Genomic DNA, 23,663 nt, shown 5'->3' with positions numbered 1-23,663 from the left:
ACCTCATTGTTTTTGTTGTGGTTGTTTTTTCCCCCCCAAAATCATCATTTTCAGCGATTCTCAACACCGTTTTTGAACAATCGTCCAAATTTCAACTGAATCTTTCCCATTGTCACTAAATGTAAAACCGTCGCTGAACAAACCTGCTGAGATGCCTTCACAACATATGAATCAGTGAATTAACAAACATCTTCAATGTTGTGGAATATTTGCAGGTTTGCTGCTTTAATGGTCCAGCTGCTGCAGTTTATTAACGTCCAATTGGATTCCAATATTCAGGCTCATTCATGCTCAGTGTGTAGAAACACTGTGTGCTTGTATCTTCCTTCAGTCTGGCTGTGAACTCACATGAAGGTGGTGCTGAAGTTGTTCTTGAGAAAAAGGCCGAGTCGGAGGCAGCGGTGGTTTGTGAGGCTGTTAAAAACCTCGAACACGTTAAGACGTTCCACCACTAAAACGTGTGCAAATGGAACTTTTTATTTAATACTTCACAGATGAATGCATCAATCAAAGAGCATGAAGATTCTTTTCTCATGCAAACGTGCCAACAACTGTGGAGAAACACTACAAACTAAAAAAAATGAGATACTATTTTGTTTTTGTTCACCTTTTCTGTATTTCCTAACATTGTTTTATTTTATTTTGAAGGAAACACAAAGAGAGGCAGAAGTTACCAGATATAGTCACTTCCACCCTCAATTGCCCCTCCTCTGGAAGCAGAGTGCAGACATATGGAGCATAAATGAGCCTTTAGGATTAAAAAGATCACGATCAAAAGAGAAATAATGTGCAGATCAATGAGAAAAAGTTGGCCAGGCGACGCTACGAGTGACAGAATGACCCAACATCTTGTGGTTCAATCAAACATGACCCAGAAGCCTCGTGCAAACTAGTTGAAAACTTAATACGCGGCATGCCGAAGCTTTTATCCCAGCGAGGATTGAGGAGAGGGTCATTATCACGTGGTTATTTTACAGCCTTTTTTTGGGGGGGAGACCCTCTTAATTTAGCAGAGAATCACAGTGAGACGCCGCCGGGCTTCGTAATGCACTTGAGGGAAATCAGATTAACGCCGGGCCGGAATATTATTGGCCGTGTCAGCGGGGAAGGTAAACTGAGGTTAGGATGGTTTTTCCTCCTCTTCTCACCCATGTGCGAGCCGCCTTGCAGTTTGTGTTTCATCACTCGCCGAGCCCAGGGAGGGCCGGCGAGGGTCGGGTTTCCTGCTTCGGCTTGGCTGAGGAGTGTGAGGGCCGAGAGCCGAGCCCACCCAGCAACACCGCCGGCCCTCGCCCCAAGTGTGCAGATCGCCGAGAGGAACGGCACCGGGGTTTGGTCATGAGGGAAAAAAAAAGAAACAGAAAGAGGGATGAGTTATTTTCTTAGATTTTTGCAGTGTTGACAGAAAAACAAACCTCACTTGAGGAAAAATGCTGTGTGCAATATCACAACGTGTTTTAGTTTCAGTAACAAGAAATAAACCTTCTGCCATTGTTGTGGCAACGCGGTGTTTTTTTTTTCGTTTTTTGGAGGGTGTGGGAAGTTTTCACCAGCTGATCCCGACAAAACTGCTCCATGTTTGATTCAGGGCTGCACGGTGGTTAGGAGAGGCCATCGTGTTCCACCTGAGCACGCCTGGGTTCCTCTGTCAGTCTCATCACCGTGTGTATATAAAACAGTGAAGATGAGGATCAGAACTTTAGATTCATCCAGTTTGAGGTCCAGTAAACTGTAAACATCTGGAACATTTGGACTATTCATTTAAAAGCCGTCCTTCTCCCATTTCCATTTAGACATGACTTTTCTGAAACAAGAAACAGATTAAGATTAGATAAACGTTTATTGTTTCCACAAGTGGGAAATTGAAGTGTGGCAGCAGCAAAGTGGACAGAATGGTTTTCACACAGATTTGTTGTGACATTAATGGTCAGCGAATGGGAGCAGCAAATAAGTAACAACAAACCGGAGCCTCAAAACCAAAACAGGATTACAAATAGGAAAAAAAAAAAAAAGCACATGGAGAGTATTCACATTGCTCAGCCAGTTGAAAATGACTCAGTTTCATCTCGGTAGCACATAATAATGCACACAAGTAGAATTGAGCATTTATTGCTCATTTCTGGCACTGCTCATGAGCACTACGGTGTATCGGTTTACTTTCCCGTCCGTTACCTCCACTCTGACACACTTCCAGTTCTTTACCCTCTGAGTCGGTTGTAACAAATATTAAAAAAAAATACACTTCCCCTCACTATGTTTTCTTCCAAATGAGCTCTCCACATGTTTAGTTCATCCCTGAAGTAGATTTGAGCAAATACAAGAGAAACACACAAAAAACATAAAGATATATTTTTCAGTCTTTGGGAAAATCTGCAAATAATGAATTTCTCTCCATCAGTTAACCACAGTCAATTAAGATTTACAGCCGTCCGCGTTGAACCCATGTTCTAATCCGCAGCTTTTACAGAGTGCTGTATGGAAACACTGTGTTGTCAGCAGCTGAGCCGCAATATTCCACAATAGTACAATATTGAGTTACAGTAACTATCTGCAAACTGTCAACACAGAATCCCCACGACTGGGAAACTTGGAGATCAAATCAAAGTCTTGGCCTTCAAATAATGCAAAGTGAGTGAAAAAAAAAAAAAAATCCAGCAGGTCAATGTAAATAAAGGAATGAGCTTGTGGTTAAACTGTTGGGCATCTCTGACCGAATGCAGAATCACACAGCTGCGAGAAAAAAAAAAGTCCACAATTGGTGAAAACACCTGTGACGGGTGCTAAAAGCATTAGGTAGGGATTGCGTAACTCCCCAGAGTTTGAGTCACTGCTTGATGATCAAAGCGTGAATTCTTCTGGCACGATTGTACATTTTCCTCCTCTCCCGTTACTTTGAATGCTCTTTTAAAGGCCGGAGACGAGCAAGAGCTTCTTCAGAAAGACTCTACTCATCAAACTCCGGGCCGATCCTCCTGCTGTTGCGTGCGACAGGTGCTTTATGAGCGAATAAAACTCATTAAATTACACTTGTGTATAATTATCCACAGGATAACAAATCTTGTGTCTGATTGTGCCTGCTTTGTAAATCAGGAGACTCTCTTATTTTCCTGTTCAGAAATCCGGCCTCGTGAGCTATAAGGAGCCAGAAGGTAACCTTCAAGTGACCTTGGAAAAGCTCCAGAATGACTCCGACTTCAGTCAAATGTACTGAAAAAACTTTTAGCTTAAAGATGTTCTCATGGAAATTCCCTAACTTATGAGAGAAACACTATTGGAGGCTCTGAATGCAGCATTAAGCGTAACAACGTGGCACTGCTGACGTCTCGCATCGCCGCACTGACAGGCCGCAACGTCCAGAGACGCCACATGCTGTTATATCAAGACGAAATAAAAAAGTTCAGATGAATATTTCACTTTGGCCTCTGCAGCCGTTCGCCTGAGTAACAGACAAAAGACCGGCAGAGCTGCGAGGCTCCCAGCTCCTGTGAGAAAGTCACAATAATCCTATTTTAATCCGCCTCCTGAGGTTTCGTGGCCTGGATTATCAAATATGAAGAATGATAGTGGGATTCGGGGCCCGTTTAAAGAGACACCACACCAAAAAGCTTGTTTGAAGGTGAATTCTGGTGTTTCAAAGCAAAGTTTCTCAAAAACTGTTTGAAGCGTGAGATACCTCTTAACCACGTTTGTTACTTTACAACCATTTTATTACATCGACTGTTTAAATATCGACTCTTAACTACATTTCTCAGACAGAATAAACAGAACACAGTAAATAAAAATCAAAAAACAGTCCATTCCTTTGCTTAAAGCTACTTAAAGTTTACACACAGAGAAAAAGAGGTAATGAAATCTACTGCATCAAATTGAATGATATTGAGTATTTCCTTTACAGCTGGAATAGAGACGAAAAATACAATATAGATAATGAAGAAGAGAAAAAAATGATGAAAGTATTGTAAAATAAAATAAATGACAACATGAAATACATTGACATGTAGTGGGAACATCAATACGATGCATCTTCTTATCTTCTCAGGCACTGTGTTGAATGTCTGACTGAAACTTGCATGAATGTACTTTAATGTAGTTCTGTTTTTTGGGTTGTGTTTTTTTTTTAATCACTAGCAGCCTTATAAAAGATAATATATATTCTTGAATCTGGAAAAGCCTAATGCACAGTTTTCCTCTTAAATTTCACAGTTTTGCATTAGACAATAGCACTGACATGACATAACTTGAAAAATAAACAGGATACTATACATGTAATTTCTGTCTTCTCAGAGCTGTTTTGATGTGTAGCTTTGCAGAAAGGTTGCAAGGACGAGCATTAGCTGCAGCAGCGTGTTGACGTTGTCGCCGTGGCAACGTGTATTTTCTGGGAGCGTTGGGTGTTTCCTCCTTCCTCTCACTGCGTTGTCGGACAAAAACAGCCGCCGCTGCCAAAAAAGCTGCGTCAGTGTACAAAGTTGTAAGGAGAGAGTTTCTTCCTCTGAATGGAGCCACATTGATCAAAAACTCTTTTTTTTCTTTTTTTTTTTTTTTTAAACCTTTTCGCTGCTTCAGTTTTTAATTTTTCAACAAAAAAAAGCAAAACAAAAAAGTGAACCATAAATATTGAAGCTGTGTTTTCACTGAAATGATTTGATGTACAAATTCCCAAAACAAGCCTGGAAATGTCAAACTTTATGGAGTCATCCAGCACACCTGCAACCCTGCTCGTTCTCGATTCACATGTAAATACAACATTTGTTGCACAATAGACGGCCGCAGGAGCTTTTAGTTAAAGGGCTTTTGTTTTTGTTTGAAACTCTGGCATCACTTCAGTGGATCTGTACGGAGCACAGCTGGAACACAGCACAGGATTGTGTGAGAAATATCACAGACGATGAGGTGAAATCTGCCTAAACTTTGGATTTCCGATGCTTTCATTGTGAGAATTAAATTAAAATCAAAATAGGCTGTACCATGTTTACCTGTGCGAATCGGGATGAGAACTGATCCAGAAATTAGCAGCTTTTTTCCAGGTTTGTCTCTAAAGAATAGTCAATTAGTGGGAAGAGTGCGGTGGCCCAGAAGGGTCAAAAGCTACAACACACATTTTAAAGCCACAACAAAAGTCACAACAAAACTGAACCTTCAACTGAGGGGACAATATTTTGTGATGGACTGTTTTGATGAGGGGAAAGTTGCTCAATGGTTGTGTTTTTCCACAAATAGGCAATGTTTGTCACTGTTACGCTTTATTAAACTTGAATTTGTGGGTAGACTTTTGTGTTCCTCTGGGTCACCGTAGAAGATGCTCTCGAATCTGTATGCTAGCGTTGCTTATAGACTAACCCTGATGCTAGCCCAGGCTAATGCTAATGTGTGACATCTTTTATGGTGCTAAGAAGATTTAATATAATTTAATTTAAGATTTATGATTTAATTTGATGGGGTTAAGAAGATTTAATTTAATTTGATTTAAGATTTAAGATTTCATTTTATGGTGCTAAGAAACAAATGGTAGTTTAGTGAAAAAGTAACGGAGTGACTCTTTTTGAAACCGCTGCTTTCAATCAATCAAACCATATTTATATAAGTATTTCTAATAAAAGAATTATATTTTTGTATTTTCGGCTTTTTTATTTCTATTTTTTTTATATTCATTGTGTTTATTTTTTACTCTTTCTTTTTCTTAAAATTCTTTTTTTGTTTTTGTATTTTTCTTTCAGCACACAATCTATTAATATTTTCACCAAAATGTGTAACGACATGAGGAAACACAGGATGCAGTGTTTGAGAAAATATTTAATAAGAAAAAAAGTTAGACTAAGAGAAATTAAAAATATAAAAAACATATACATCAGATCTGACACTGTGTAAATAATTAAGACTTTTGAAATCTCCCAAGTTGTTTTTTTAATTACATTAAAAGTTCACTTGGTTTTTCCTTCAGATTTCATAATAGAAACGCCTCAGCAGATGTAGTGGCTCTATAGTAATGTGGCAAACACTTCATCCACACCTGTCAGTGCAGAACTATTGTGAACAGATGCAGGAAGTTGTGGAGATTTAATCAGGTATAACAAATCACCGCCTCTCAAGATGTTTTTTCTTCAGAATTGGTTCAACTTCACTTTGATTACCTCAGGCAGCTGCTCAGCGAACAGAGGGAGGAGACTCCACCAATAAAAGGGACAGAAATGTTTCAAAAACGGAACGTATATGAACAAACTGAAGCACGGTTGTTGGTCAGCTTGTACGGTGATTATTCATTTTTTCTGTTTTGTTTTATTTTCTCGGGTAAATGAGTGCATCAATCTGAAGGGAGTGGGGAAAACTAAATATTTATGTCTGAAAATTGATTTGATGGAGAAGGCACATCTTCCTCCCGTATCCACAGTTTCCACTAATACCCCTCAATGCAGGCCAATGCAGAAATGTTGAAACGCCTGAATCGTCTTTGTTTACATTGCCTGCACATGTTAATGAGCGTGTGTGTGTCTCGCCGTTTGAATCTGATCAGCTCTAATCGGAAAAGCGACTCGCAGCGTATTCCTCGGCTCGCTCCTCCGCCACGTGCCAAGATGGATGACGAGGAGCAGATTCCTCGGGCCCGACGCTGAAATTAGATCAGACCAATCTGGAGGGAGTGTTTACAGGCGAACGGACGTGCCGAGAAAAAAAAAAAAAAAAAGATAGAAGAAGAAGAAGAAGACGAAGAAGGGAGACATAAGGTTGGCGGGGAATCATCAGATTATGGAGATAATTAGTTGTCATGGATAACAGTGGTGGTTTGATGTGATTGTGTGGATTTATGGGGCTTTGGGAAGGTGTGGAGTGGGGAGGAGGAGGAGGAGGAGGAGGAGGAGGAGGAGGGGCGGCGACGAAGAGGTGGAGGGAGATGGATAAATCGCCCCACTTTGGCGTAGCGATGCGGCACCGGCGAGCATCTGTTCTGTCAGACTGTGATTACTGACAAACACTTTCACTCCACTTCACAGTTTACAGCCGCTCAATCAGGACGATGAACCCGGCTCTGAAACCGGGACGACTCAATAAAGCAAACGGCACGCATGAGGGCAAAGGTCCAACAAAGAACGGCCCAAACATTCAGTCTCGCTGTCGACGTTTGTTTATCCCTCCTTTTTTTTTTCTTTTTCCCCCAGCTTTGTGGTGAAAACAACACGACACGCAGTGGCTCTGACTTCCCTTTTCACTTTTCTTTCTCCCCGCTGCAGAGGAAGGCGAGTACTTCCTGAAGGTTTTGATTCCCAGCTATGCGGCCGGTTCAATCATCGGAAAAGGAGGTCAGACCATCGTGCAGCTGCAGAAAGAGACCGGCGCCACCATCAAACTGTCCAAATCCAAAGACTTCTACCCGGGTAAGACCCCGTTAACTCTGCTGCTGCTGCTGCTGCTGATGATGATGATGATGATGATGATGATGATGATGATGATGATGATGATGAATGCAGTTATGGATGTTTGTGTTGGGAAATTGAAGGAAAACCTCCTTTTTTAACTTTCACACTTGAGGCATACGTCAGATTTGAGTCCATTCACATGAGCTTTACGCTGCGCGTGTGTACATTGAATAAGCTGCAGCGTAAACATTCTTCTCACTGCATAAACATGAAACTGCTGCAATGTCCACTCAAGTCTTAAATATATCATAAATTGCAATGTGCACCCTTCAACGTGCAAAGGAGAGCATTTATGTGACATACCTCTGAATAACAGAAATAGCAAAGTGGATGCAGGAATTGGAGGCTGATGTTTAGTAACCAAGTAGAAAGATGTTCAGTTTAACCCTTTATAGAACTTCTCATGTAAATACTTTTAAGTTGTTCCTCTTTTGGCATTTTAAATCCTTTGTAACATTAAACCCACAAAATGCTGTTTATTATACATCCTATACTGGGAAAAAAGCAACAGTGATCAAACATGACGTCTCCTACGACCCATTGTTAAAAATAAATTAATAATAAATATTTCAGTTGAATCAAATTCCACGCAAAAGCTTTCAGAATCCGGTTGTTCTTTTGGACATTTGGAAATCGTTGTCAACCGATGTTGTCAACTGTTGTCGACTTATATTGTCGACAAACAGATATTGTGCTTTTCTTGCTGTGCAGCTCACATTTCCTTAAAGTCCTGCACATGTTGTGCAATTTGTGTCTGCTTTTATGCAGCTGTGCGTGGCGGCGGATCACGCCGCAGAAATCCTGAACCCGAACGACGAATTCATTTTTTTTTTTACGAAGGGTTCAGGAGTCAAAATGAGTTACAGTCGCTCTAACAAAAATTGTGACTCGCAGCAAGTAAACGGGTTTGAGCGGAGCGTTTAAGCAGACGGCATGAAGTGGTGTTTGTGGATGTGGGTGCGTGTGCGTGTGTGCATGCAGGCTTTGTTTGGACGGAGAGGTCAAGAACACGTGCTCCTTCTTTTTTCTCCCGTCCTCTCAGAGCAAGTGAGGGATGATGTTTGGGGATAATTTGATGGATCAGTTCAAAGTGTTTTGGGCCATTAGGGAAGTCTTTCATTATCTCCCTTGTCATCCATCAATTTTTCATAACATTAAAACACACACACACACACACACACACACACACACACACACACACACACACACACACACACACACACACACACACACACACACACACACACACACACACACACACACACACACACACACACACACACACGCACACACAGACACACACACACACGCACACACACACACGGCGAGTAAAAACCTGTCCATCGCTCGGCTGAGTCTCAATAACTTTTTTAGATAAATCACAGCCGCTGACAAGCGGCAGGATTTTACACACCGATAATACTGATAATTAGAGTTTCACGTTAACGCTCCGGAATAGACTGGTGGATTTATGAAGATGTTCGTGCGTGTTGCCTGATCTTTTGAGCCCTTGGTTGACCGTGCAATGGGGCCCCCTGACTGGGCTTACTTTACATCCAGCACACACACACACACACACACACACACACACACACACACACACACCGTTCACCAGCGATAAGGATTACAGGATCAGAGGTGAAATTGAAATTGTATTTGTTCAAACTCTTAATGCTTTCATGATGTGAGTGTAGACAGGTCTGTGCTAGTAACAGAGCTGCATCTTTGGCTAATGCTAATGCTAACAACCAGCTCAGTGAGACACAGCAGCTCAGCAGCTGTTTTCCAACTTTCATTTATAATTTTTTTATCATATTGTATTGTGCACCTTTGTGTTGCTGAACAAGGCGGCATCACAACCGTTTAACATCTTACCAACAACACAGTGTGTGCTACGTTTTTTGGGGGGGAACTTGCTGTGCAAAAGCAATACGATGGATTCAGATTGATGCTTTGCTTTATTTCTGGTGACGTCTTGTCTGAGCTACAGAAATAGAGGAACTGCAGATGAAATGTGAGGCTGACTCTGGCAAAATCATTGTGTTTCCTAATACATCACCGGGACCACAATCCCTCTTTAAGTTAAACCCAGTGCTTTGAAAACCCATACATCACGTTAATGCTGAAGGCACCCAGAGCTCACGGTGCTGAAACACACTGACAGTTACATTCTGGATTTCGTATGTGTGATAAACGGATGATTGACATCCTGTGAAATACAACATGGTATTTCTTTCCCGGTGGTTTGACTCTTTTTCCTGCTTCCACTTTGTCAATAACCTCAAACCACGTGGAAAAGATCGCCGCGGCGACAGATTTAAGTGTCTTCATGTGCTCGTAGTTTGGCTGCCAGTCCCCGGCTGCAGGTAGCGGAATTGTCCAGCATATTTATGCGAGCAGATCTGCTGCGATGATGCACGGTCCTCCTGCTGGAGGGACTCCGCCAGGCTGCGGGGATCCTGACACCGAGCGTCAGCCGTGCTACCGAACGTTACTCCCGCCACCAGTTAAACTTCCCGGCGTCGCCGCCGTAGCGCCTGTTGAGCCTCGGATGTAATCGATGCCCCCGAGCCAATCGCAGCAGGGCGCTTCGCTCCAGACTAATTGGCCACACAGCGAGCGGCGTTTAGATATTGTTCAGGGCTTTAAAGTGGAATTCCTTTTGTTTGTCTGGCGGCTGCACACACTGAGTCGCTCCTCAAAGAACACACTGGGGGGAAAAAAATGTCCGCGTGACAAAACCCATGCAGACGCAACTTTTCCTGTTATCGATTTTGCTAAAGTTCAGATGGAAATTAATAATTAAGATTTTTTTTTTTTTTGTGTCAAAAAATGTCAACTTAAGGTCACCGTATGTTTTTTTTCTGGTTTACTAAACGCAATACCACTTTTCCAATAAAGCCTTTTTTTCTTGGAAAAGGCTAAAATGTGGTGTAGTGGTTTGCACTGTTGTCTCACAGCAAATGACATTGGTTCAATTCCAGTCTGGTAAATGGATTTAACTAATGCGGCGCATTTGTACTGCTTTAGCAGTCCCCAAAGGACTTTCCATTGTTGAGCACATTCACGCCACAATGGAGGCGGCTGCCGTGCAAGGTGTGCAGCACTGCATGTCATAATGGTGCCGTATGTATTAATGTAATACATTTTCAACTCAGTATATGATGTTGCTGCATTTTGTAATAACCTGCTGTATTTTGTAAGAAAATTTATAAAATTCTAAAAATGTATTTTATTTATTAAACTTAGCCACATTGTATCATAACTTATACTGCAACAGTTATTACAAAATGCAGGTAAAATGATTAAATGTACTCAGTGGCACTTACAATCTGGTTTCATTTCTTATAGGAAAATAAAAATGACTGGTGGAAATACTGATTGGCTTTAACTTTAAAAATCTACCAGCCTAAATGTCAGCTGATCTAAAAAGTTAAACCTAATTTACAGCTCTGCATTCTATCATTGTAGTACTGGCAGGACATGAGCAAAAGCAAAGAGTGACATATAATTCTAATCCAACTGAATCGACATTTTTTCTCTCATTATTAAAAGATTAAAGATAATGTCTACAGGTAAAAGGCCAACTTTATTATATAAAGCACAAGATTATTACATTTTCTTAAAAATAAAAAAGTGAATTCAAAATGTATTACATTATTACATATTGCACCATTATTACATAATGCGGTGCTACAAGGCGCTCGGTCCCTCCACTGGGAGCAGTTTGGGGTTCAGTGCCTTGCTCAAGGATATGTCAACATGTAGACAGATAGGGAATAACACCTACAACCTTCCAGTTGAGAGTCTGCATGTTTTTCCTGTGCTTGTGTGTGCGTGTGTGTGTGTGCGTGTGTGTGTGTGTGTGTGTGTGTGTGTGTGTGTGTGTGTGTGTGTGTGTGTGTGTGTGTGTGTGTGTGTGTGTGTGGTGTGTGTGTGTGTGTGTGAATTCAGTGTGGAGGTCTGCAAACAAACCGCCGTTGTTTGACATCGGCACACGAGACTTCTTAAAGCTCTGCCAGCTGAACAGATGCAAGGTGCAAGAGGCGCCAATGTGCACGCACACACACACACACACACACACACACACACACACACACACACACACACACACACACACACACACACACACACACACACACACATACAGGGATGCAGACACTACATGAACTTAGCCTCTGCGACGGAAGGAAAAAATGCAAACGCATGCAGATAAATCTAAAGGAGACGTTTGAACTGACACACAGGATATGCAAGAAATTCTCCCCCCAAGAATCACACACACACACACACACACACACACACACACACACACACACACACACACACACACACACACACACACACACACACACACACACACACACCCACATATATGTATCTGCACGGCCTCTAATCTCTTGGTGCACAGCCAAGAAGAACAGATGAGATCGAGGGAGGAAGGGAGACAAGTGAAAGGGAAAAGAGGAGAAAGAGAGGGTTGTCGGGGCCTCAAGTCTGGAGGGAAGAACAGAAGGCGCTGTGTGCATGTGTTTGTGTGTGTGTGTGTGTGTGTGTGTGTGCTCGTGTGTGTGCATGCACAAATGTATGCATGTCTGCATGCACACACACTCTTCCTCTGCTCTGAAGGGGGCATCTGTATGCAAATGAGGCCCGGTTCTTCCTGGGTGACAAATCAAAAGGCCCACCTGCTGCAAGGAGCTCTGTGTGTGTGTGTGTGTGTGTGTGTGTGTGTGTGTGTGTGTGTGTGTGTGTGTGTGTGTGTGTGTGTGTGTGTGTGTGTGTGTGTGTGTGTGTTTGGAATAACGGAGCCAGTTTAATGAACAGAGTTGAGAGTTACTGCTGCGTCTTGGCCGAAGCATCTCATTCCTCTCCTCACTCTCTGTAGAGACATTAACCCTCCTCCTCTTCCTCTTCTTCTTCTTCCTCCTCCTCCTCCTCTTCTCCTTCTTCTGCCCCCTCCTCCTCCTCTTCCTCTTCTTCTTCCTCCTCTGCCTCCTCCAACATACGCACGCCTGAAAATCTGTAATATAATGATGAGCAAGCTAACAAACTTTATTTGTAAAACACTTTAAATGAGCCTCAGTTCAAGTGTCATTGAGAATTTCGCCAGTCTCATTAAAAGAAGTCACACGGCGCTCGGATGAGACATGAACCAACAGCAGCAGAAGGCAGAACAGTTTTTTTTTCCCCAGCATAAACAAAGGAGGATTTCTCTCCACAGACGGATCATTAATTTGTTCTGAAGTGACGCACCTGAAGCTCCTGCAGAGCTTCTTGGACACTGACTTTGCAGCAGTCGCAGCTCACATGAAGCACTGGGCGACGTCTCACACTGGATCTCTGCACATCACAACCTGTCAACACTTCAGTAAATATTCATTATATGGGATCAAATTGTGATCTCAAGTCAGTCTGTGAACACGTCAAATTCTCACTTACAATACTGTTATCCCAATTTTAAATACAGTTTTTAATACAAAAGCAATGGGTTCTTCAAAAAATTCAAGGATGTTTATTGTCCTATCATTACATTTTTTTTTTTACATTTCCTGGTTTGAAATTTTGTTTTCGATACATACATACATACGAACATACATAGTAAAGAATGAAATGCAATAAAATGTCAAATAGAATAGAAAACTAATATAAAATTGTAACAACTTAGGCACAATAAAAAGCATGTATGCATTGTTTACATGGCATGTAAATAAATACATACATACATAAATAATTAAATAAATAAAAAAACAAACAAACAAATAAATAGATAAATAATCTGTAATTGTTATTAAGCTAACATTTCAAAGAAACAAGCACTTGCAGGAGTTAATCTCATTAAATATTCTATTCAATTCTAATAAAATAGAGACATTCTGAGAGGATAACATTAGGATTTCAAAAGGCATGATGGACACTTTTGATTGTGTGAACTACTAATTTATTGATGGATTATGTGCTAAAGACAAAGCGGAAAGGTTGCTTGTAACCCCTCGACCTTGTCTTACCTCGCTCATGCCTCGCAGCCGACATTCCTCCACTCATCTATCACTCCCTCCATCTCCGTCTCACAAGCCCTCCTTCCCTTTTTATTCATGCATCCTTCGATCCAGGTTTATCTCACCCATCAGCCCCCCCCTCCCTCCTCCTCCTCCTCCTCCTCCTCATCCCATCTGGAGAATAGTGCAGCAGCAGCACTTAAGCCAGCAACCAATTAGCAAGGAGCAGCAGTACTGGAGGACGAGACAGGCCACTATTCATCCACACACACACACACACACACACACACACACACACACACACACACACACACACACACACACACACACACACACACACACACACACACACACACACACACACACACACACACACACAGAGCTTTGCATCACACCATTCACTATTATGGCACAACAGATTTATTACATACCCATACAGTATGAGGCAGAGCTGCTTCCAAATATAGCTCCTCTCTCTCTCTGTCTCTCTCTCTCTCTCTCTCTCTCTCTCTCTCTCTCTCTCTCTCTCTCTCTCTCTCTCTTTCTCTCTCTCTTTTGCCGTCTGTTTCTTGCAGAAACACAAAAACAGAACAACACAACAGTCATTTAAAATTAAACCTGCAATCAACAGGAGACATGCATTTGCAAAATTTACTTTTCAGATAAATTCATTCATGTCCTCATCTTTTCATCGATATTAATGAGTTTAACACTTTTTTTTTTGTAGGGGTGAGAGAGAACACCCTGCAGTGTTTTCGAGCTAATTACAGAGTTGTGACTCAGGATGTGTTTCACCAGATTATATAAAGAGATTCTTCTAACAGGTTTCAGTGCCTCTCGTCATGCTGACTAACAACAACAGTATTTAACCTGTGAAAATAGCATGAAAAATGGATTTTCAGCACCTGCGGTCATTTAAAACATCCATCCATTTACACAATGAAGGGTTCCAACCAAGGCTTTTATTGCTGTGAGGCAGCTGCACTAGCCACTACCCCACTGCGCTGCTGTACTCAAGTCTTGAATTTTGTAGTGAGGTTAGAAATAGAAATAGACCCGGACAGTGGTGTAGTGGTTTGGACTCCCACTTCCAAATGAGAAAGTCCCAGGTTTGAGTCCAGGCGTGGAAAGTTTCCTGTGCAGAGATTGCATGTTGTTTTTGACCATGATTTCTGTTCTCCTGAAGTCTGTAAAGTGGAAAGTTAATACAGTGTTTGGCTATACATGTAATTTGACTTTGTAATAAATGTGCACTGCTGATTAGGATGATTAGACGCTTCCTTGTTGTTTCTGGATAGGAAACAGATTTATTGGCAGGTGCAGCTTGTACAATACAAGGAATGTGTTCCGCTGGGTTACAAACGGTAAATACGGAGAAAAAGGCAAGAGACAAGAATAACAGTGCAAACAGTAGCAAAAACAAATACATACAAGTGAATGATGATCATCTGCATTTTGTTCTATTCTCACTTACATTTTCTTCTTCAAGCAGAGGAAGCAGTCATCGGGAAAACGTCAGGTAAAAGCAGCAGTTACTGTGAGATTTAGGCACTCTGCTTTCTTTCAAAATAAACGAGTTTTGGTGTGAATGGTGAAGTCGTTTTAATAGCAGAGGAGATCATCTGCAGTTAAAATAATGAGGAGAAAAGAGACGCGCAGACCAGAGGCGGGTCTTTCCCACCAAACCACTGCAACCCTGCAACCGGCCAGCAAGAAGTTTATGTCGAGACCAAAAGCTTCACATAAAATATTCATTTGGGACACCTGTTTTATAATTAGAATCGACCTCCTCCTCCTCTTCCTCCTCTTCCTCCTCACGAAGGTATTGACCTTCGGTCGGACACAGAGCATGAAGACAGACTTAAAGCTGGAAACGAGCTGGTATCGATGCCTCCACAGTGTCCTTCTCTCCTGCTGCTGTTTAATGGCCTCAGTTAAGTTAAAGACGTATTCACACCGCAAATTCAAGAAACCGCTCGTCAATGCAGCCGATTTGATTTGTTTTGTACCTTTCAGGCGGTTAAGTGTGACAGAAATCATCACAGTAGCTTTATATATATATATGTATATATGTATATATATATATATAATGTATGCAAATGATAAGAGGTGAAAAAGATGCTGTTATTAAAAACTACTCAAGTAAAAGCACATATTACTCTCCTCATTATAATGTGATAATGAACATTAAGTAGAATTTTCTTTAAAAAAAAGAAATCTACCATAATAGCACATTTCCTGTACAATATACAGACAGAATTGATCCTGGAGGGGAAATTCAAATTGTCAGCCGCTCCTATATTAAGGCCCCGTTTACACAACAATGAATCCGAGTGTATCTGCAAAACTTTCTTCACTTTTGGGGGGGGGGTCTGTTTACACGACACCAGTGTGCGTTGCCATGTAAACGGGGCCTAAGAACACTTATGCATTTCATGAGAGGCACTGCTTCATGTATGTAATACACAAAAAAATAACACCCGTTTTAAAACAGTGGATATGACAGCAACATAGTCACAGGTGATTTATATTAAATACACTTAACTAGCACAAATATATTCAACAATATATACATCAAACAACCTAACGACATTTAACAAAATACAAGGATCAAATATAGCAAACCAGCACTGATATGTGGAAGAAATAATACAAATTCCATACATTAAAGTAGGAGCACATATTTAGTTGCATATACTGCATATCTTAATGAAGAAAGAAGGACCCTTAGGATATTTTAAATGTCCTATATTGCGCAAAATTAGCTTGCGAGTAACTGTAACAATACATATGACCAAACTAAGTAACGTACACAGACACAGTTTTTTTTAACTCTCCATCTTCAGGATTCTCTCCTTCTGGGTCACATTCTGGTTCAAACTGGTTCAACGGCAACGTTTCTACGAGTCATGGTGATAAATCTCTAGCATATGGCACCGTAAAGTTGCATCTTCAGGGTTGCCAGATCTAACTCACCGTTTTCACCCCTAACAAAGTGTAAAACACCAAACCAGCCTAAATCTCAACTTCTGTAGAAACTCATTTTAAAACTATAATCGTTTTATGGTTTTAAAATGAGTTTCTACAGAAGTTGAGATTCAGGCTGGTTTGGTGTTTTACACTTTACACTATATATATATATATAGTTATTATATAACTATTATAAAGGACGCGTCATTCAAGAAGCCCCATTGGGCAGAAACCCAGAGAAGAGTCAGTGTGGACAGACACAGAAACAGCCTGTTCTCATTAGAGTCACTCCAGGGACTTTTACACTGAAATTCAGGACCAAGGCTGGATTTGAGTAAAATACATTTAAAGACAATGTTGTTGGACCTCTTGACGCCAATGAAAAATAGTTGAGAAACTGTATAACATGGGCCCTGTTAAAGTCCGCTCCTTGCTGAACCAAAAGATCTTGGAAGTGACTTTATTTTACTTTACTATTTGCTGCCAAATGCTCTGACCTCATCGGGTAGAAATCAAGCGAAACATCCAGTGAAAATGTTCGCTGTGAGATCATTTGTCTGTACAAACTCCCCCTTAACGCTCCGTAACATGAACCCTAATCACACCGTGCAAAAAACTGACATCTGAAGCAGCGAGCCTGAAACCCTTCTGACAAGTTCATCCTTCTCTCTTTCCGTTTGTCGCCGCTTGGACGTGTTTGCACAATAATATCAGTATCTATTTACCCCCCTCCACCGCCAAGCGAGTAGGAGGATGCATTCCTGCAGCGGTGACTTCATTACCGCGTATAAGCCACTTCAATGAGCCTGATCTAAAGTGAATGCGATAGTTAATGAGACGCTCTGGAGGACGGGGGCCACATGTTTTGACTCGGCTCGCGTTCAGAGAGGCGGCCGGAGCCCATTAGCTTCTCGTTAGCGACCCGGACACGACACGGCGGCTCCAGCGAGTCACACGTGAGAAGAACGCAACCCGATACCCGCTCCACGACCAAACGTGTGGATGCGCTAAATGATCAGGCTGTTGTGGGTGATGTGGAAACTGAATGAAACGAACTGGAACCAGTTACCAGTTAGGAAGTTCCCGTTTCCCAGTTTGACACATGACGATCAAAAGACGAACATGGCCGCTTCCAGCAGTTCCAGGAAAAGAGGTTCGCCGTCACATCTGACAATCGAGAAGGAGATTCAATTTATTCACATGAGTTTTCCTCTAAAGTACCACCGAGGATATTTTATCCCCACCTGCTTGTTTTTCTTTTTCTGATGTTTTGATTTTTTTGTTTTTTCTTCCTTCGGTGCGTCTTTGTTATTCTGTGTCTCCTCTTTCTGTCCTCTGTGACAGCCTGCCACCATTTTAGAGCTTCGTCTTTAATCCCGTACCATGATTGCAGTTTTCAGTATTTAATATCCCACGCATGCACACACACACACACACACACACACACACACACACACACACACACACAACCAGCTCGCATCTGTCGCAAAACGACACATGAAGTAACATAACACATGACACACACACACACACACACACACACACACACACACACACACACACACACACACACACACACACAGGCTCTATCAACATCACTGATTTCAGCTCCCAAAGCCTCTTATACAGCTCTAAGCTCTCAGACCCAGAGATGGAAAACTGCAATATTACATGTCTCTCACACACACACACAAACACACACACACACACACACACACACACACACACGCACACACGCACGCACGCACGCACGCATGCAAATGTGATGAATTTCCTGTTTGTTAGCCGTTTCCTCTGCTTATTAAGCGACTTATTCATTATGTCTCTGCTGTTTATCAGTTACAACGTGATGGTTCCCACTAAATTAGATTCCTGCTTTGGTTCTGTCTGATTGGTGGACTTTTTTTTTTCTTTTGCCATTTGGACTGTCTGCAGTGCTTCTGATTTCTAACTCCTCGCTAAGGGCATTTGACTCACTTTGTGTCATTACCTGTAATACACTTGATTTATCAATTGTTGCGGTGAGAACTGGCACCACATGTGGCCTCCGAGCTGTCACTCCTTCGTGTTTTATTTGAACAATGTTACATATAGCAGAACTCATAGTGATTTCAGAGAGAAAAATGCATGCATACATACGTGTATGATACAAAACACATGTAATAGGAATTTTAGTGTGCCCACTCGCCAGTTTATCTGAACCCAGTGGGATTTGTTCCCTCGCGGCTGACATGTGGAGAAATCAGGCTGACGCTGGAGAGCCGGTGATGAAAGACCACTTTCTTTTGATATTTGTTGGCATGTGACGTCAGGCGGCAGGCAGACGGGCTGAGTAATGCCTCCGTACCAGCCAGTGCCACGCAGGCTGACAGACAGACCATCATATCACAGAGCGAGTCAGACGGGAGCTGCAACACTTCTGTCGCCTTCCTCAGGATGAGATGTTTTATTTAGTGTGGATAATCGCTTCTTGTGTTTTGACTGGAATTTGTGCGGCAGCAGCTGATTGGTCAGTTGATGTTGATGTTGATGCACCGGTGATACTACTACATTTAAAAATGAAATCTTCTTATCCGCTCACGATCTCAGTATCTAGTTTCCGTATACCATGCTTGATTTTCTGCTATATTTTACAAGTAGAAAATGACACAGGCATCTTCTCTCCCCCCTTGAAGACACACAGTTGGGAGCAGTGGAGCGCCGTCGTGGAAAAGGTCAAATTAAAAGCAGCTCGTGCTTGTTGCTTCCCCCTAAAGTGCATTTCTGAGTGTGTTTCTATGTTCGGAGGCTCCGGTGGGAGCTGAACCCTGAACTCGGGCAGGATGAACATGAACTCATGCAGAAACACAGACCCCCCCCCCACCCCCCCCCCCCCCCCCCCCCAACCTGTGTGGCGTTCATACCACACTGACATACAGCTCTGTCACTGCCTCAAGGTCACACTCGACGCCACAAGCTACACAAATATGATAATGATATTAATAATAACACAACAGGGCTGAAGATTACATGTGAAACTTTTATAATATGATCACATGTATTACGCTGCTTCCGTGTACTTTAGTGTATACTGTTGTTGTGATCAGCCCCATTGCCTTTAGTTTCTCAATTCGAATGAGAGCCAGGCAACAACGATTAATCGAAATGATTCATCTGCCTATTATTGATTGTTTTCCCATTATTTGATCAATTGAATATCAAAAAACACCAATTCCTTATGACATTTAAACATTTACTTAAAATGTCTTTAATTCATCCTTTCATCCTAAAATCTCTCCAAATTCCAGAATGAACTTCAAGTAAGAATCAGTAGGTAGAGCAAAGTGATACAGTCTGATAGCAGATGTGGCTTTCAACAAAATGAGATGAAACAAAGGAGGAATACAAAAATATGTATATGTAAATTGTTTGTTTTCCTTTTAGAGCGACCAGCGGTACAGTAGTCTATGTGAGTTGAGAACGCACCTCAACCTTTCAATATTTAGCCATTTACACACAGACCAAGTTCCAATCCAGTTTGGTTTTTGGTGTGGAGTTTGCATGTTCTCCAGGTCCTCTGATTTCCACACAGCGGTGTGTTTGAGGTGAATCTTAACGACCCTTCAATGGACTAACAACCTGTCCAGGGTGTAAACTGCCTTCAGACATGGTTCTCTGGGATCCTGAGCTGGATATGAAAGATGAATCTGTAAGTTCGGGCTGTAGGATTTGAATTCTGGCTCCATCATTAGAGTCGCGTCTCATGGCTCTAACTTGCTCTCCGGATGAACTGGTTCAACTTACAGGTTGTTCGTACCAGCAGCTCACCTTCACTTCCTGTTTGTCTGACAGACTTTGACGTAGCCAATCGGATTTCATGGACGTGAAACCTGAAACCGCCGCAGGTGACCCAGTAACACTCAGATCAGTCGGGACAAGTATATCGTAGCAGGCAGTGGGATTGTCACATACAGTGCAGTTAGCCGTCCTGACAGCGATCTTCCTCGTCCTCGTCCTCCTCCACCGTGTGACTCCACACCTCTGCGGCTCTCCTCCCTCATCACTCAGTCCCACGCCGCCTGCAGACAGGCATGGCTAATCGATCTCTGCACCACAGCCACCACATGGAAGACGGAGCGTCGGGACACACCCTGCTCAATTCATTCCTTAATTTCTGACTTTAATTCTTCTTCTCTGGACCTCTATTTTCTCCCATTTTGCCTCCATCTGGTCTGCAGGTTTCTCTCCATCTGTGGCAGGCTGCAGAATTCAAAACGGCACCACTGATCATTAGAAATGAAGGAGTGGGTGATCGATACAGGTTTTCCTTCACCTCAGTGCTTTCACTGTCTCTCGATTTGCAGGCTTTGTGCTTAGACTTTTAATAAGGGAGTGTTTGAGGGTCCCAGCGAGGCCAGCCGTAAATAGAACAGCAGGAATATGGCCGGCTTACCCACAAATCAATGCTGCACTGAGTATGCGGCAGTGTGTATGCTGCCTCTCAGTAAAAGTGCTTCTCATTGCTGAACCTGTGTGTGTATGTGTGTGAATGTGTTGTACTATTGCGCTACACACCTGATTGTAATTTATTTTTTTTCAAACTTTTACTTTACCAATCTCCCATATTGCTTTTATTTTATTTATTTATTTATTTTTGCCAATTCAGATTGGTGCTCTGATGCTCCATTAGGTTTGACCAACACATCCAACTTCATGGTGCCACATTTGAATTTGTGCTCTGTCGAATAACTTCACAATGAATACAAGCATCATTTATTTTCCCGTTTGATGTCACTTGTAGTGTCATTCTTGGCAAATCACCCGTAAAAATCAGTCAAACTGAAAGTGAAATCTGTTTGTGTGAGCGTGCGATTTCGCACGGGCTTAGTAAATCAGACCCTTATTTTGTGTGTGTGTGCGTGTGTGTGTGCGTGTGTGTGTGTGTGTGTGTGTGTGTATTTATTGCCACTGCAGGGCCATGCTCTGTCGACTTGTTGACCTCTTGGATACAAAGTTCAAGCACCCATGGGGACAATTCTAAAATCTTGAGGTGGTGACATGTTTGATTGTTAGACTGAGGTTAGTAGTACAACTTGGTTTAGAGTATTTCTGCAGGGATTTAATTTTACAGAATGCAATAGTGTGTGTGTGTGTGTGTGTGTGTGTGTGTGTGTGTGTGTGTGTGTGTGTGTGTGTGTGTGTGTGTGTGTGTGTGTGTGTCCTTGAGAAGTGAAGGGATAATGCAGTCTGTCAGTGAATTATGACTGTCATAAACCCTCTCAAACACTTTCACTACCTCTAACGCACACACACACCCACCCACACAGACGCATGCACTCGCCCTTGGAATAATCACCATTGATCACCACTGCAGATATAGGAGTAGGTGTGTGTGTGTGTGTGTGCGTGCGTGTGGACAGAAAACCTTGATCTCAGCTCTGTCCCAGGACACGCGACTGGACACAAGAACTCGCGGAAGCCTCATTAGGTTCTCAGATAGAGACAAGTTCACTAATTACGTCTTTTAACGGATTAATCCACATCATCCTCAACTGCATTCAATGATCTGCTCTGTTCATCAAAGCTGCTGTGACAGATCTGTCTCATCAGGCAAGAGGTTGTCTGGAAAGCTGCCAGTTATTTGGAAATAACCACAGAATAACCGTATAGTCCACAAAAACAGTAATAATATGCTGCAAAGTAAATGTACTTTACATATTTCTACAATGACAAAGACTTTAGCTTGTTGCTGTTTTATCTGAAGAAACAATATTCTGAATATTTGGAAGCTCTGTTTCTTCCTGCTCCCCTCGCTTCATAAATCATGGTGCGCCTCCCCCGTTGTCCGAGAGCCGCTGTGATGAATGGGATTCACTTGGATTCACATCCATAAGCCTCACCCTTTAATATTAGATACACACAGATGGACTGCCAGTTATCTGCGGGGCACAGCGCGCAACCAAACACGAGCAGTCATTTATATTCCTGATGACAAAGCCGAACAAAATGTGCAGCGGCTTTTATTTTTGTTCCCCGTGTGACAAACGAAGCACGTCTCTGCAGGAGAAAGCTTTGCTTTTCTTTGATTTCTCTGGAGGACTTTGTTCATTTCACTTGTTTGTTTTGGGGTTTTTTTTTTGTTCTTGTTGTTTTTAACATATAGCAGCTGCTCTCATGTCACAGCTACAATCAGTAAATTATTCTAGATTTTTTTTGGAAGACGATCAAACTTTTTTGACAAGTCTGTTTTCCGTTTGTCTGTTAGATTTTTTGCACAAATCCTGGCCTGCAGCCACCAAACGTGTGTGGATGTAGATAGCAGAGTTCCATGGAGCCTAAATGTAGTTTTAACTCGTTTTAAGTGTGTTAAAAGCGTCTTTCTTTGCATGTGTGGACTTGTGAGGTGAGCGAGAGAGAGAGAGAGAGAGAGAGAGAGAGAGAGAGAGTGGAAGCGACTCCACCTGCCACTCATGGCATCATGGCGTCCTGCAGCTGCTCAAACTGCTGCGTCATTGTGAAGCCTCCTTTCCTGCCTCCTGCCTCCTGCCTCCGTCCTCCTCATCCGGAGCACACGGGTAGCTCGCCGCCGCTCCGCCGAGGGCCTGGCGGGCGGGACTCGGCTCCGGACTCGCAGCTGGACTCTCCGGGTCCAAGCTGTTAGATAGATTGGGCAGTGATATGACGACGTCGAGCTGCTTCAGGGTCTGCTTCAGACGTGGAAAACTCATTTCCAAGGAGGAGGCTCCTCACAGCTAATCTGCAGAGTTTGTCACAGAGGGGGTTTCCAAGCATTCTGATTTCCCATTCAGGATGTGACTATAATCTGCAATCAGCGCAGTGTTTGGCTTCACACCATGTCATGTGCACGAGCGAGCTGAAAACACACTTAATAGTGTTTAAAGGGGGGGGGGGCTAATATTCCTACATTCTTGGACAAACTTTGAGTAAAGAAATAATTTTCTCCCTGATTCATGTAATCGCATTACCTGAATGAATGATCACAACAAATCCACTGTTTCAAACTTATCAAAGCACTGCTGCCAAAGTTTCTTTATTTGTATTTTTTTGTTCCAGCTGTGTGTGTGTGTGTGTGTGTGTGTGTGTGTGTGCGTGCGTGCGTGCGTGCGTGCGTGCGATAGACTGGAGGGCTCAGTCAGCACATAAAGAGGAGGAGGAGGAGGTGGAGGAAGAAGGAAAGAAGGAAGGGGGAGGAGGAGGAGAAGGCGAGTGAGCAAAAGGGAGAGTGAACTAAAAAGAGGAGAAAGGAGAGGGCGGCGGGAGGAGGAACACTTCAATGTGCAGT

At 42.4% G+C, this 23,663-nt stretch overlaps 1 protein-coding gene across 2 annotated transcripts in view; it reads left to right on the top strand.

The window, feature by feature from the left end:
• Positions 1–23,663, top strand: part of nova2 (NOVA alternative splicing regulator 2) — an 82,303-nt gene that overhangs the window by 14,931 nt on the left and 43,709 nt on the right. For both annotated transcript variants that reach the window (XM_080509669.1, XM_080509668.1), the window contains one exon: positions 7,227–7,370. In XM_080509669.1, the coding sequence (XP_080365795.1) occupies positions 7,227–7,370 (144 nt within the window). The remainder of the gene's footprint in view (positions 1–7,226; positions 7,371–23,663) is intronic.

This window comes from Blennius ocellaris (genome assembly GCF_963422515.1).
Source record: "Blennius ocellaris genome assembly, chromosome: 2".
In the NCBI taxonomy this organism is placed as follows: Eukaryota; Metazoa; Chordata; class Actinopteri; order Blenniiformes; family Blenniidae; genus Blennius; species Blennius ocellaris.
Note: the sequence above shows the minus strand (reverse complement) of the source record. Positions and strands in the feature narration are given on the sequence as shown.